Source organism: Rhagoletis pomonella, unplaced genomic scaffold, assembly GCF_013731165.1.
Source record: "Rhagoletis pomonella isolate Grant_MI unplaced genomic scaffold, Rhpom_1.0 Rhpom_scaffold_00004, whole genome shotgun sequence".
Classification (NCBI taxonomy): domain Eukaryota; kingdom Metazoa; phylum Arthropoda; class Insecta; order Diptera; family Tephritidae; genus Rhagoletis; species Rhagoletis pomonella.
Window position 1 is genome coordinate 11,720,484 of NW_023458558.1, and position 16,100 is coordinate 11,736,583.

The window sequence follows — 16,100 nt, forward strand, 5'->3', positions numbered from 1 at the left end:
TTATTTTATTTTATTTTATTTTATTTTATTTTATTTTATTTTATTTTCATATTTTTTATTTTTCTCAATTTGTATTTTATACAAATTTTTATTTTTGATTTATTTTATTTATTTAAATTTTAAATTTCGTTTTATTCAACGACATTTTATCTGAATTTAAAACGTTATTCTTTATTTTGACATTTTATTTTATTTCTTAAATTTTTTGGTTCAATTTCAAATACTATTTTATTTTCTTTTTTAATTTACTTTTGTATATTTTTAATATCTTTTATTTCAGCCAATTTTATATTTACTTTTTTGTTTTATTTTATTTTTCAAGTATTTAAATTTAATTTAATAAATTTTTTTCGGGTTTGCTTGTTTTTTTTATATTTATTTTAAGTTGTAAATTTTTTATTTACTTTTATTTTAACACATTTATTTAATTTTGCTTTATGATATCTTATTTAATTTAATTTTATTTGGTTGTATGTTGTTTTATTTTATCCAACAATTGCATTGAGCCTGAGGCCAAGAAATTGGGACTCGATATATACATACATACAAGGTGCTGTGGAGCCACCACTATCTTGAAAATAAGTGTGATAAAATATTTTTCTAGCTAGGAGAACTATCATGATGATTTCGCGACATCACACTCCACTCGTTTACAAAACGATATTTTTCAGTTTTTTTTTAAGTTGTTAAAACTCTCTAAAAAAACGTTTTCTGTATGTCGATAAATATCCCTCGACCATTAAAGCCTTCTCAGACACTTTAGTAGATCGCAGAGTATACATGTATGCAAGTTTTTCCGTGCTTTGCCGCTTTACGAAAGTTTAAGTTCCCAATTCACATACAATTAACTACAGATTTTCAGTACAAAATTTAAATCTGATAATTGATTCACCTGCCCATGCGTGTGAGTATGTGCTCTGCATCAAATTCACGCCTTCTTCCGATTCAACGTTCTAGCCTAGAACATTACGAAAGAGAATTTTGTTGAGGTGGAGTGAAATTCTTTGCTTTCTTTAAGGCCCTAAATGGCCTTTGCATTGATGACGACTATGTATGTATGTACATACATACATATGTGTATATCTATTTACATATGACCTTTGGCAGCAAGTGTCACCATGCAATCTTTGAATGATACGCGCTTCGCCCACAAACCAAATGCCATAAATTGGTTTTTGCAACAATGTTTGCGTAGTAATAAACAGCCAATATTTCCTTTTATGCGTTCACCAGCAAGCATATATGTACATATGTAAGTAAATATGTATGTGAATATGTACAGCTGTATGTAGCTGCATATGCACTTGTAAATTTGCAAGTGTAGGAGTGTACTATGTGCAAAACTACGCACCGCCGTATTTGTTTCAATGCATTTTCCGGACATATCTGTTTGATATCTAAACTTGTGCATATACATACATTAGGGCGGGTCGATTTTTTTTTAAGCATTATGAGAACTTGACTGGGCTATTGATAGATAGCGCTACAATCTTGCGGTTCTTTAAATAAGAAAATGATATCAAAAATTAATTCTTCGTATAAAAAAACGCCCAAATACAAATTTGTATTAAAAAATATAAAATCGTAACACTTTAGTAAATATTTATCTGCATAATAACTTAGCATCAAATTCATGCCATCAATTAAAGATATCTTCTTTCAAAATTGCGCATGCTCGAAATTGACTTTCGAGCAATGGTCTGGAGGAATCCGAATCTGCTGGGAGCGATGTCGAATAAAATCTATTCATACAAATTGATCCGCCCTAACTTACATATATACGAGTATCTTTTAATGCAAACATGTATCTAATATTACTAGATCAAACCAAATAAAAAAAGTTTAATTAGAATATTTGCCCTTGTTGGCAGCTGTTGCAGTCAAGTGGCACTGGCGTTAGTTTGTTTGTTGTTATTTTAAGGCAGTTGCGCGTTTTTTTTTTGTTATTGCACATTTTCCAACACTTACAACCCACACAATACTTGCAGCAAGGCAAGTCGTTGAAATGCCACCAACGTTGCGACTATTAAAAGATATTAAAATATATATATTTAAATGATGTGGTATATAAATTAAATGTAACTATGTTTAAATACGTTTGTATACCCTGCAGCGAACCGAACTACTAGTTTTTGACTAACCGGGAAGTGAGTACTTAGGGTAGCAATAGAGATTTACACAGATTTCAGTTGCGAAAATGTGGTGGGTGTCCATTGGAATGCATTTCTGAAATCTAAGTACGCCTACCCTAGTGCTGCCACCATCTAGTTTGTATGCATCAGTGTAGCAGAGCTGGGATTCTTTGGTCTTTATTGTTTCAAACCGTCCCTTTCAGGAATTACTAATACATTTGTAGCTCTTTATGAAGGATGACTTCTGTAGCATTGCGACTGTGCATTTGACAACGCGGCCGTTTATGAACAGATTTTCCTGAAGTCTCTGCTTTTCATGCAGCTTACACGCAACCACCCTAGTGCGTTGCGAAAGGACCCTGGCTCAATTACAATGGCTAGATGCGGTATGCCTGTGAGGATTTCAAGCGCCTCTGTTGGACTTGGCGACCTGTGATGGCCGGTGGAGCATTTCCAGAGGGTCGCCGCAGCTTATTTGTTTGGGTTTTGGCCACTAGGCTAGGGCTTACATTCATTACTCTAAATGGGGAATTCTACCAAAAATGACCTAGATGGTATACATTTTCTTTTTCTTGTTTCTTTGCTGTTCCAACGGACACAAATTGGAAATGCTAGGAGAAGCCAAGCCTTTCTAGACTTAGTCTCTCCCTCGAAAAAGTAGCCTTTCGCTTTCTCTGCTACAAGCAGCGGTTTCCGTTTGAATGCTTTCAGGGTTGACGCGTTTGTCTCTATTTGAACGAGATGGTCAAGCCAGCGGAGCCGATGGTATTAATGAAAACTGAGTCACTCAGTTGGAGGGGAGACCAGGTTCCCTTCATGTATTAAAAAAATATATACATATTTATTGGATCAGAAGTAGGTTGGTAGACACTATGGCCATCTCAGAGTCTGCAAAACACTAAGAAAGCATTGCCCAAAAGATACGTCCGGTTAGGCTGAGCATGCTTTGAAGTGCCATCAACTTATTACTTTAAAAAGTTTTTTTTTACATGACAGTTGAGAACTGCACATGCAGCAGTGAAATGTTTACACATGCAGCAGTGTGCAGCATGGATTTCGGCGCTTGGTGTTAGTAGTTGCGTCTAAACACTAACCTTCAATTTAGAGCATATTCCGCAAGTTTTACCACAAAAGTCATTGACAGCCATAAAAGATCCTTGTGGCTTTCTTGGTGTCACCCTTAGCTATTTCACCTCTTGTGAGAACTCTACTTCCGTTCATCCTAATTTACGATTGGTTGGGTTGGCCTTCCTTATTTTGGTGAATCGAACCGTGAGGGACTTTGATTGGTTCATTGACACGCCCTTTTCGGCATAAAATTTTAGGATTGAATACTGGGCTGCCTGCAGGTTCAAGCATATCGCCGGCTGGATGGAAGATCGCCCTATCTCGACTTCCGGTTCGAAAACCTACTATCTCAGTAAATGGTCCTATTTAAGAATAAGATTGAAGAACACCCGCATCGGTTATTGGGTCAGTGATATTCTTGCTTAATATATAATTTCAATAGCTTGGCTCATCTTCACTGTAGGGTATAAATGTACATACATACATTCATATGTACAAACACATCCGCTGGGCATACAAAATAGTTGACATTCAAAATTGGCTCGCCCTGGAATGAGTTGGCGCGCGCATTTAGCACTACAAACAAGCAATTAATTATATCAAAATTAAATATATATTTTTATTTATTTGACAGACTGGCCAAATTTGGCAAAGTCGTAAGGCCACTTTGTACAATCAAAAAGTTCTAATTTTTCAATTCCGTTTTAATTACGCAGTTACCAAATATGAAGAAGGTTTTTAAGCAAATCTAATGCGTAGCGCAGTGTAGGGAAGCGAAGTCGCTGATATTCTACGTTCTTTTGTCTAAAGTACAATTTACACATAAATACATATTTTCACAGTTCAATGGTCTTTGATTTTGAATTTCTGCAATAAATTCATACATTCATACACTCCTACACGTACATACGTACGTAGTCGACAGTTTAGTGTTATTCGCGGTTGCTGCTGCTGATTTGGCTGTTTTTTTTTCAAGCAAAACAATTGCGTTCGATAGCACATCTAAGCTCCGTGTTGTTTTTCTATAAAATCAGCAGCATTCAAGAAACCGTTCAACCAAAGGCAGCAATAAAATTTCACTTCCGCTTCGCTGGTGGGTGTGAGGAGTGCATTGGCAAGCCTCTTAAATATACGTATGTACAGACAGACATACATATGTAGGAAAAACATAAAAGCAGTACCAAACGAAACTTTACAGAAGGCCAAGTACTCGTATTTGTACTGCACTTACTATGTGGGTTCGAGCCCCGCGGCCGGTAGAATATTCATTTGACTTTCCTTTAATTCACTCAATTATTTATTTTAATTTTTTTTTGATGTAATTACAGTTGTGGACATTTTTAATAAAATTAAACGCCAAAAATTTAAATTTTAAATTAAAAAAATATTCCGAAATAAAATAAAGCAAAAGAAAATAGTAAAATTAAATAAAACAAAATATATAAATCAAATCGAACCTGGGTCCTAAGAAATTGTAGTACTTATGTAACTCTCACCACTCGGCTACCAAGGTCGCCAAACTCGCTTGCATTGTTTGCTTGCTTGTACAATAAACAACAGCTGACCGTTTGGGTCAGTGTTGTCATCGAAAATTCCCGTGATACACATTTATTTTGAGTATTAGCTGCAGGACTTAATCCGGATAAATTGGAGTTAATTATTGAGATAATTTCGAATTAACTAATTGATTCTCGCCGCGATCTGTCTATACTTTTAGAATTGATCGAGGAGCAAACGAAATAATGCAGGTAGTCTCGCTTCTGATAAACGAAATCTTAGCCCTTGCAAAGATCGGCGAAATAGTTAAGCACGAATTTGGAAGGAACACTCACAAGGTCTACAGAACCTTACGGAGCCCTACGGAAAGGCTATAGTTGAATTAATGACATTCGTGGAAACTGAATAAATTAGTTGTTAGAAATTCTAGTTAGAAAACCAGGACCCTACCACGAGAAGGAGCTATAATCAAACAGAGGTATAATTTTTAATGTGAAAGGAGTCAATGAGCATTCGGAGTTCATTTGCGAGGGCTGCCCCGTAGTGACATAAAACTCCTGCTTGGAGATATCAATGCCAGAGTGGGAAAGTAAGAGATATTTGGTCTCACCGTCGCAAAATTCGGCCTCCCCGATGAAACCGCCGATGATGCACTGCGGCTAACCAATTTCGCAGTACCCCGAAACATCCTAGTTGCTACATGGCAGTATCCGGACGAAAAACACCAAATAATATAGACGATGTTGGGACAGGGAAGACAAGCTTCTAATATTTTGGATGTCGTACCACCGCTGAAGAAGAATTTAGTTGGATTTCAGCGAATTTTGAGTTATAATATTCCCAAAAGTAAAGAGGGAATGAACCCGGGACCTCTGTCGATGACGACGGAATCGATATCCCACTGGCTGACTAGAGCGAGGTATGAATAGTAATTTCGCTGTAGAAAAATAACAAACCTGCTGGAGCTGACAGTCTGCAGGCTGAGCTATTCAAGTACGTCCGCGAGAGGCTGATAAAGTGCATGCATTAACTCTTTAGCAGAATATAGTCAGATGAAGGCATGTCCGACTGCGGCTATGTCTGAATTTGGTATCTCCGCGAAACTAATACGGCTGTATAAAATGAGGTTGAGCAAAACCAGCAGCACCGTAAGAATTTGGAAGGTTTCCTCCGATCCTAGACCTAGCCTTGTGACCCATTCGTACGATATGACCAAGTCATAATTATTAAGCTTATACAACTCTGTGTTCGTATGGAATAGTAGCTTATGTCGAAAGGCTGGCTTTACTATAATGCGGCATTCGCAGCATACGATTGCGAATGACTCGCTGGCGCCGAGCCGTTGAACAACTTTTGGCAAATAAACGTGCAAGAAATATTTCCGATACTAGCAAGTCAATATTCTTAATTAATCTCATCAAAAAATTCCTTGTCGTTTAAAGAATAAAGAGTATGCCGCAGTATACTAAAGCAAGCTTTCCGACATAAGCTACTATTCCATACGAACACAGAACTCATCCATCCATGGTCTGCCAGTCAAAAAATTGTGCTCGATTTGAAATCGCAATGCCAATTGCTGTTATATTTAGTGACCTACTTACAAACCCTATCTCGTATGTTCTTTTTCCACGAAAGCACTAAACAGATAAAGTATAAAACGTCAAAATATTTTGATCTCTTACGCCTGACTCCAACAGCATCAGCAATGCATTCGCGCATGCAAGCAACTGTTGTTGTTGGAGTTTATTGTAGTGCACAATTCGAAATCTTATCGCAAATCAAAAGTTATGCGATAACAAAACCGCATTAACCGCAACATCTTTTCTTTCAGAACATCTCTGTACAGCGCCACAGTGTGCAACAAGCGACGGGTACAAACGTCGTTCATTGATATGTATGTATGTGCATATAGTGCCGCGTCTTATATAAAAAGTTTATGTGTTTTGCGAAAAGAAAACTCACACCACACTTTACGTTAATTGCGGAAAAGTGTTTTACCAGTGTGTGTGTGTGTGTAGGTTTGATTAAAAATACTGCAATATATGTACGAGAGTACCTACATACAGATGTGTGTATATTGAAGTTAGTTCAGACTGCATGCAGAACACACTGTGATACTCGTGAAACTTTGTGGAATTTTTGTGTGAGCATCAATAGCATCAGCTGGAGCAAAAAACATTCCCAAGATGACGACAGCTAAATGGATTTGGCGATTGGCGTTGAGCATACTAGGTGAGTACACATGTATGAATGTACATATGAGCAGAGATTACTAAGATTTGCGTAAATTAAAAAAAAAAAATATATAAAAAATATCTCGTTTTATTGCTGCAATTGTTGAAATATTTTAATGTAATCGCACAGTGTGCGCCAAAAAAAAATGTAAAAACTTAAGTGTTTGCGCCGATGCGTGCAATTAAAATTTTTGCGTTAGTTTTTGAGCATATTGTATGTATGTGAGGGTGTATCACTCTCCATACAAAAAAAAAAAGAAGAACGGCACTGTTTTTCCATCGAATTTATAAAATTTATTATATTTGAAGAATTCCTCTAACATTTTTCGTAAAAATATTAAAACTTACGCTGGATCAACTTGAAAATATATCAAAAATTTTTTTTTTTTTTTTAATTTCTATGCAGACCTTTTAAGCTAAAACTCTTCTATCTGAAATGATATATTTTGAAAAGGGTATTTTTAAAAACGTATATTCTTAATAAAAAAACTAAATTTTCGGAGTTATTTTCAAATAGATTTAGCTCACGTAAATCTCTATAATTCGCAATATTTTGGCGATAGCCTAACAATTAAAAACATTTAATAATCGATGAGAAGCTTGCAACTTTTTTGATGAGGCAACCTAATGTGTTTATATACATAAATATTTCGAAAATATAAAAGTAAAAGCTGATGAAGGCCGAATTTTTAAAAATCAAATATTGTTTTAAAAAGTCTTTCTCACAATAAAAGCCCATATTTCCTCTGCTTCATTGCGTGCCACTTATGTACGCATTTAAAAGCCAGCCACATCAAAACAAACATACCCGCTAAAAATAAATATTACTTACAATTGCCATGAATTCGCATTCGGCATAAATTTTATTTTTAATCAGTCAACGTCATCGATACGCCTACCTACCTACGCGGCGTATACGTGATTAATAATTTCGTTTTGCTTTTTAGTAATTTCATAATTTTTAGCCCGCGTGACTATGCGCTCATTTAGCAGGAACATAAAATGTTTAGCAGCATTTCCCCAAAGCATTTTCCGAGAATCTTTTGTCTATGCATTTGCGCAATAAATCAAATTTTTATGCTCGGCGGCTGTCTCGCCTGCTAAGTGACAAGCGGCCGGCTGTGATATGGATAACCAGCGGCATCTTTTTTATCCCATGCTGAGATTAATGGTTAGACATGTGTAGGCAATTGAAATGGCAAATGGATTTTGACCATGAAATTTCGGCTAAAATGTTTTTTTTTCTTCACTTTTACTTCACTTGAATTTGCCGGTTGTCCGTAAATGAGTGTGCTAAATAAATATATTTGCTTGCTGAGTAATTTGTCGGCTGATTTTGACAGAAAGTCCAAGTTTCGAAACATCCAACTAATTGGTGATATATTTCTACTGGTGCGTTAAGTATTTTCCTGTGAAAAATGGCATTAGTTGTATTCAAAGGCCACAGGAAGTCGATGTTGTATGAATCATACTTCAACGCAAGAATACGAATAAGAATTTCTCCAACTCAGTAATGACAGTTGAATGATGAGTTCTTCATAGTCCTTTTAGAGCTGACGACATTTATATGGTTAAATAAAATGAAACCACATACCAACAAATTTCGTGACGCGTCCCTCTCTTACATATACCGTTGACTGAGCGCTTCACCCGCATAAGAGCTGCGGTAAAAAATAGTAGTAGAGTAGTAATCCGATTTTCCTGAAATTTGATATATACATACTACTTACTTCTCAAATAGGTTCACTCCATTAACGGGCAGGTTTGGTAGATACTTTCTGAGTTTAATAATTTATGGCTTTTAAATTTTTTTGCAAGACTGGTGGGTGTTCAGATTTGAGTTTTACTGTTTGAGTTCGGTTTCAATGAATTTTATTTGCACAATAATTCTGGCTAAGTAAAAAGTCTTTCGTAATACAGATGACAGCAAGTATTGTCGCGCTTAATGATGATGGAAATAAGCAACCTTTTGCACCTTACAAAGTTGCAAATGAATAAATTAATTTTTACATACAATTTATTTAATAAAAACAAGGCAATAAATAATAAAAATTTGCGAAAATGTTCTGCCAGTGGGACGATTGTAATCCAACAAACATTCCAATAGGTGTGTGCAAATAAATAAATAGAAGCATCTTTTGCAATGTTCGCTAAAATTTGACAACTCTCAGTTGAATGCATAAATATTCTTGAGGCTTAATTGATTTTGACATTTTTATACAAACAATTTTGCAATTATTTTGGAAATTTTTGACATCTTGCTGACAAACTGCCGACACTTCCAATACATATTTTAACGCTATGACAAATGAAGATGCTATTTTTTTTTTTTTTAAATTTATGGCAATATGGTATTTTTATCTGAACATTTAATGGCTGCTGGGTATACTATACATGCGCTCATCTACATATACGCACACTTGATTTTTCCCGCTGAACTTGGCAGAGCTGAACGCTAATTCGGTTGTGACGCATTCGAGACGGCAAGTCTTATTTTAGTGTCCATCATTGTATGCAAATATTTGTTTTGTACATTTCGACCGTTTCACTACATTTAGATTGCTGTTTAAAAAAAGCATTCAAAATAATTTTTGAGTGCACAAATACACATGCATTTTTTGGATTTTGACTTCCTCAGCGATCGCATCTGTTTGCAAGAATATATACATACATACAAACACTTGGGGTAATAAAACTAATGTTAGCCTTAAATTGTCAAATTGTTGTTAATAGACTTAACGAGAGCCAATAATTCATTTTGTTGGTACTAATTACTAAAAAAGTATTTTAATGTTAAACTAATTTAGCTAATACATTTATTTATGCTTTTTCTTTCAGCCGTTTTGGTTGCCTGCTCAGCGGCCAATGAACCCACCGGCTATTTTCGTGAGGTCTGTAAATATCGGAAAGGGAAATTGGTGAGTGGATTCAAAAAAAAAACTCAATTGTGTTGATTGGCGGTATTTTAGACTTTTACTAACTCATTGTTAAAAAAAAATGTTGTACAGGTTGTCTGCAATCACAACTCATTTTGGGGGCACGTTTGGCTCCCTGAACCGTCTCAAAGCCTACCATTCACTTATTTTCTAATAGCCTCGATGATCGAATGCGGGAGCGCTATGACTGATTTCGGACCAAGAAATCTCTGGTCTGTGTCTATTTTTGCCAAATGATTAGATGTTTAATCACCAGGCACGCCCATGTGATCTGCTTCCCAGATTAACATAATTAAGCCGAGTTTTGTTGTTTTATAAATCATCGGACTTCGTCTATTGTTTCAAAATATGAATTTCATACAGATGTCTTCTGACATACCTAGATGAGGGCAATGCGGAAAGCAGGTGACTATTCCAGTGCCCACGTCTGTGGCACTCTAATGGAAATTGTTTGAAAAGGACAGGGAGCCTTTGAGCCTCGTGATATAGGTGGGGGCAACATCAGAATGGTGGCTGTCCGGAGTGTCGTGTTTTGGGAAGTCTGCAGCTTCGTCCACTGCATGTTGCTGGTCCCGTCGACCAACAACGATTCTTTTTCTTTGCCCCAGGTGTTGCCGGGAAGCGAGGAACTTGCGGCGGCTCTGTATTTTATTGACAATTGAGGTTGCATGCGGTATCAGGCTATCGAAGGTAGCTCCGAGTATTTTCGGGTTATTCATCGAAGGAATTGGTTTGCCATCGACTAGAATTTCCAGCTGTAATCTGACCTCCTTGATCCAGGTGATAAAAAAAGGTTGTCGAGGATTGTTCGGAGAGGCAACCGTTTACTTTGAGTACAAGTCATCAATTCCATTCCCGGTGTTGGTTAGCATTTTTGGTCTTGGTCAAATCGAAGAAGAAAAGAGTTTAGTTCACCCATACCTAGACCGTTTGCATAGGCTTGCTCGAAGCCCCGTGGCGCATATCTCTGCATTTATTAACTTAACGCCCATCGTCCTCGTAGGTAGGATAGCTACAGTGAGAGCTGCGATCATACTTAGGGGCGTTTGGTTGTAAGCTGGCCCAAAATTTGGACAATCTCAGCAGGAGTAGGCGGGGGCAGTATTATGAAGGAAGCCCTGGTAAACTTCTGCACGGATGAGAAACTTGACAGAAGGGCCGGTGAATTATAATCATTGATGGGTACCAGGCAACAGTCAAGTTGCAGGAAACTGCTTTTGGATATATGTTGGCCATGAAAAGGACCATCGATTAGGATTTGGCGTGAAAACATATAGATAGATGGACCTCGTGCCAGCTCCACGAATACTAGACGAAGCTAGACCGGAGGCGGTTAGGTGATCTCCTTACGGATCGTAAAAGTCGCAGCTTCATTTTGTTGGAATCCTCTAAACATTTTCCTTTGAGGTGCACCGCTTTTGCAGGGCTGTGGTCCACAATCCTTGCCACCTGAGAAACTTAGTTCTTCACAAGCATAGTTTTTTGCTATAGCGTAGTAGTTATTGTGCGTGTAGTATCACAAACTATTGGTGCTTAAGGTCCAAGTGTAACCTAATTTGGACAACAATAACTTAAACTAAACTAACCTTTATTAATATAAGTAAATCATCTATACCGGTTCCCTTCTGAATTCCAGTTACAACCAGTGAGCGAACATCGACATCGGCTACATGCGCTACGCGAACAAATGCGTATACGCTCCGCACTGCGTAATCTCGAGATCGATGCGTACATTTTGTCACCATATGATGAGCATATGAATCAGGAAATGGCCGAGCGTGACCAGCGTCTGCACTACCTAACCGGCTTCACCGGCACGGGAGCATTTGCCGTCGTTACCGCTAACGCTGCCGCCATCTGGGTTGATAATCGTTATGTGCAACAAGCCGATGCGGAAATTGATTGTGAATGGGAGCTGCATCGGAAGAATTCAACGATGACCATAACAGCATGGCTTTCGGTGAGCGAGAAAGTACATATTTGTTAAATAATTTTTTTTAATATTTGTAATTTTCTTAACAGTCAAAATTGTATGCGCATCAGCGTGTCGGCGCCGATCCGCACCTTGTGCCGCACCACCTGTGGATGCGTTGGGAGCGCGAGCTGGCGAATCGACTGCTGGTGCTTGACAGGGTCAATAACAATTTGGTGGATATGATTTGGGCAGATCGCCCGGCTCCTACGAATTTCACCATCCGCGTGCAAGTACTTCAATTTGCCGGTGAGAAGTGGGAGAACAAAGTGGAGGAATTGAGATCAAAACTACAGGCGTATAGTTGTGATGCCATAATCGTTACATCACTGACCGAGATCGCCTACTTGCTGAATATACGCGGACTCGACATCCCATACACACCGGTGGTGAAGGTGAGCTCGTGAAAATCAATTTGATAATAACTTTTAATGAATGAACTATGGATTTCCTGCTAGTCATACCTCATAGTCAGCCATGACGAGATCTTTTTCTACGTTGATTTCAGCAAGATGACACAGGGCATTGACTTTCATTTGCACACTGACTGCTACAATGAACGCTGCGTGAAGTTAGTCATTTCAATGACATATTTCTTGCTACTCAACTCATGAATCGCCTTTCTTGCAGAATTAAGGAGTACTACAAAGTTTGGAATGATCTGCGCACATATGCACAAATTTGGAAACGTGTACTCGTGCCGGGTCCCTGCGTGCAGGAGGAGGGTGCATCCGAGGCCGTTTTCTCCGCATTGCCGAGTAACATAGTGTATATAGAGGCTTCGCCTATAATTTTTATGCGCGCACAGAAAACTCCCGAAGAGCAGCGTGGTATGCGTGAGGCGCATATACGCGACGCGGCAGCTATCTGTGAGGCGATGAGCGTTCTAGAGAGTAGAGTGAGTGCAAATGTGGTTTCGATACAAAAATAAATTTCTAAAGCGCTTTTATTTGAATGCAGTTTTTCATTGAACAATGGACTGAGGAGAAGGTTAAATACGAGATTGATCGTTCGCGTCTGTCGCAGAGTAATGCGCGTGGTCTATCCAAGCGTAGCGTTGTGGCTTTTGGTGAACATTCCGCACTGCCATATTACATTTCGAGCAATGTCACCGACATTGAAGTAACCGATCAGAGCCTGTTGGTAATCGAATCGGGTGGGCAATATTACGAAGGCACGACGGATGTGTCGCGTACCTTCATTTTTGGCGAACCCACAGCGGCAATGAAGCATGCCTACACAAATGTGTTGGCGGGTATGCTGGAATTATCAAAACTACGATTTCCTTCGAATTTGCGTGCGTCCGGCGTAGATGTGTTGGCGCGTCGTTTGGAGTGGAGCGATATGGTGGATTATCCACAAACGACGGGAAGTGGCATAGGTGCCTATGGCGCGGTGAAGGAGCGTAAGTTGAAGTATAGCAAAGCAACGTTGGCGATTAGTTTGAGGTGATTTTCGGTAATGTCTTATTATTTCGCACAGCTCCAATATCAATAGCCTACGGACAGGAGGGCTCGCATCGTTTTCAGGAAGGCTACTTCTTTTCGAGTGGTAGGTGTTTTCCTACCTATACGGTTACTGAAATGATTACTATTTTTTGGCTTCCCTTTCAGAGGCTGGCTTCTATCGACCAGGTGAATTTGGTGTACGCCTGAAGAATGTGCTAGAGGTAGTGGACACAGGCAAAGTGCATCCAAATGGCATGAAGTTTCTGGAATTTCGACAAATCACATTAGTGCCTTTCGAACCGAAGCTGATCGATCCAATGCTATTAAATGCAATGGAGGTGAGACACTTACTCCAGAAAGAGGAGCTCCCCTTTTTCTGAACATAATTTTGCTCTCCCACACAGAAACACTATCTCAACGAGTATAATGCGAAAGTGCGTGAACTTGTCGGTGGCGAGTTGAAGCGGCAAGGCAATATGCAGGCTTTCTATTGGATGATGAATAAGACGCGACACATACGTGAATATTTGCCAGAGGACGATTATCGTGCGGCGCGTGGAGCTGGACATCGAATGCGCAGCTTCCTAACGGTTACCGTTCCAGCGTTGTTGTTGGGTATAACCGTTTTTTGTAGCTTTGTTAAATGGTTGCTCTAGTGAAATATTGAAACGATAGTAGTTGATAGATAATACAGTTAGGTTTAGGGAATTTACTGGTAGATATTTTAGATGAAAATAGAATTAAATACTGATTATATGTATATGAATAACCGCACACGACTAACAGTACATATTTAGCAGAATTTTTACTTAGTTAAATGATAATGAATACGTAAAAGAATTCTAAAAAAAGTGTTCTTAAAGATATGATTCTTTTAAACAAACGAAAAATTATGTGCCTCACTGTATATTAGTTTTAAGGCTGTAAATAATATGCATATTTGCTTGTAATAAAAATGTGAATTTAAACTGAATGTATTATTTTTGTAATAAAAAAAAAAATTAATTGAATTGTTATTGTAGGCGGCTTATTTGCTTGAGGATATTTAGGTATTAGAAATTCTAGAAAATTGAGAGACTCAAGGGTTTAGTGCAATCGCCTCAATCTACAGGATTCTTTCGAATATATATATATAAAATATGGCTCCAAAAAACAATGCATGTTCCCAACCTTACTTCATCATTACACAGTTTACTTAAAGCAATAAATAATACTACCATTCAGTAAAATTCAACGTTCGTGCTTTGTACACAGAAACTCGCAGGAAAGTTAGAGAGCCTTATGAACCAAGAGTCCAGGGATTCATTATTTCTCCAGAAAAGTGGTGAGGAATAAATAAATCGAACCAATTCTACATGATACATATATGTTCAAGATCTTCTTCTTCACGATTTTGACGATCTTCTCATAAATTGTTCCTGAGCGTTTCAGTTCTGCAGCTCTTATTATCTTCTCCAAAATCAGATTAAAGAAACCACATGAAAGGGAGTCGCCCTGTCTGAAACCTCGTTTGGTAGCAAACGGCTTGGAGAGATCTTTCCCAATTCTGACGGAGCTGGTGGTATTTCTCAACATCATTTTAAACTTTCGAGGGGATGCCAAATTCCGCCATCGCGGCATATAGGCCACTCCTTTTAGTGTCATCGAAAGCGGCTTTGAAGTCGACAAATAGGTGGTGAGTGTCGATCTTTTTCTCGTGGGTCTTTTCCAAGATTTGGCGTATTGTGAATACCTGGTCCATGGTAGATTTGCCAGGTCTAAAGCCACACTGATAAGGCCCAATCAGTTCGTTGACGGTGGGCTCAGTCTTTCACACAGTACGCTAGATAAGACGTTGTAACCTATGCTTATATGCTCGCGTTGCGGCCGATCGCAGCGTAGCCCTGTAGGTGGCATATTTTTTCTCTGCATCTTCTTGACTCTTCTTCGGCGGCGGTACTTAATAAACGTGAACTGTGGTTCCACTGCTCGCATATGTCGGTTTGTTGAAGAGTGCGCTCTGCGAGCAAAACCATTACTTTATTTGTCGGCCGCTGTGGTGTAGTGGTAAGCGGTGCGCGCATCCACTCCGCAGCACCTGGGTTCAAGCCCTGGTCAAAGCAACATCGCAAAAAAGTATAGAAAAAAGATTTTTTTCTTAACAGCGGTCGTCCCTCGGCAGGCAATGGCAAACCTCCGAGTGCATTTCTGCAATGAAAAATGGCTTCTCATGAAAATACAATCCCCGTTCGGAGTCGTCGTAAAACGGTAGGTCCCTCCGCTTTGTGTGACAATATTAAGGCGCACGCCACAAATCGGAGGAGAAGCTCGGCTAACATATGTGTAAGCGCTAATCTATTATTTTTATTATTACTTTATTTAATAAGCTGGTGAAATTTAGTTTCGAAACTTACGATTTGTCATTCCCTGTTGCACAAGTTCAACTGTGCGAAATCCGATACATATTGACTTCTGCGAGATAGTCGGCGACTCTGCAACCGGGGAGCTTCTTTACTCAGCCATGCATTTAAACCCAAGCTGAAGGTGTAAAGTTGCTGACTGCCATAGCCATTCGGCCACTAGGGCACAACGGCGTTCTGTTGGGGTAAGAGAGATTTTAAAAGAAAGCTCACCGGCAGGCAGCAGGTGTTCAAAAACGCAAACGCAAGGTTAGAGATCAGAGCGGGTGAGCTTTTGAAACAGTGTTGACCATAGGGAGCCTTTACTCTCTAGAAAGTTATGTTTTGGTAGTGGCTAATTTAAAACAGAGACGACCAGAGAAAGAGATTTCACCCTGTGAGCTTTTAAAAGCTTTCCATAAATTTTCTACAAAC

The 16,100-nt window shown here is 38.6% G+C and overlaps 1 protein-coding gene across 1 annotated transcript; it reads left to right on the forward strand.

The window, feature by feature from the left end:
- Positions 1-6,069: 6,069 nt before the first annotated feature.
- Positions 6,070-14,286, forward strand: LOC118737021 (xaa-Pro aminopeptidase 2). Its single transcript, XM_036467252.1, has 10 exons — positions 6,070-6,929; positions 9,770-9,849; positions 11,504-11,827; positions 11,890-12,234; positions 12,298-12,410; positions 12,470-12,737; positions 12,800-13,244; positions 13,322-13,390; positions 13,453-13,625; positions 13,692-14,286. The coding sequence occupies exons 1-10, from the start codon at positions 6,884-6,886 to the stop codon at positions 13,941-13,943; spliced, it is 2,115 nt and encodes a 704-aa protein (XP_036323145.1). The 5' UTR covers positions 6,070-6,883; the 3' UTR covers positions 13,944-14,286.
- Positions 14,287-16,100: the final 1,814 nt, after the last annotated feature.

Bases quoted from the DNA above. Each gene is read 5' to 3' on its own strand.
- LOC118737021 (XM_036467252.1), top strand. From the start codon at position 6,884: ATGACGACAGCTAAATGGATTTGGCGATTGGCGTTGAGCATACTAG. The intron at 6,930-9,769 runs GTGAGTACACAT...TTTTTCTTTCAG, and splicing joins ATTGGCGTTGAGCATACTAG to CCGTTTTGGTTGCCTGCTCA. The intron at 12,411-12,469 runs GTTAGTCATTTC...CCTTTCTTGCAG, and splicing joins TACAATGAACGCTGCGTGAA to AATTAAGGAGTACTACAAAG.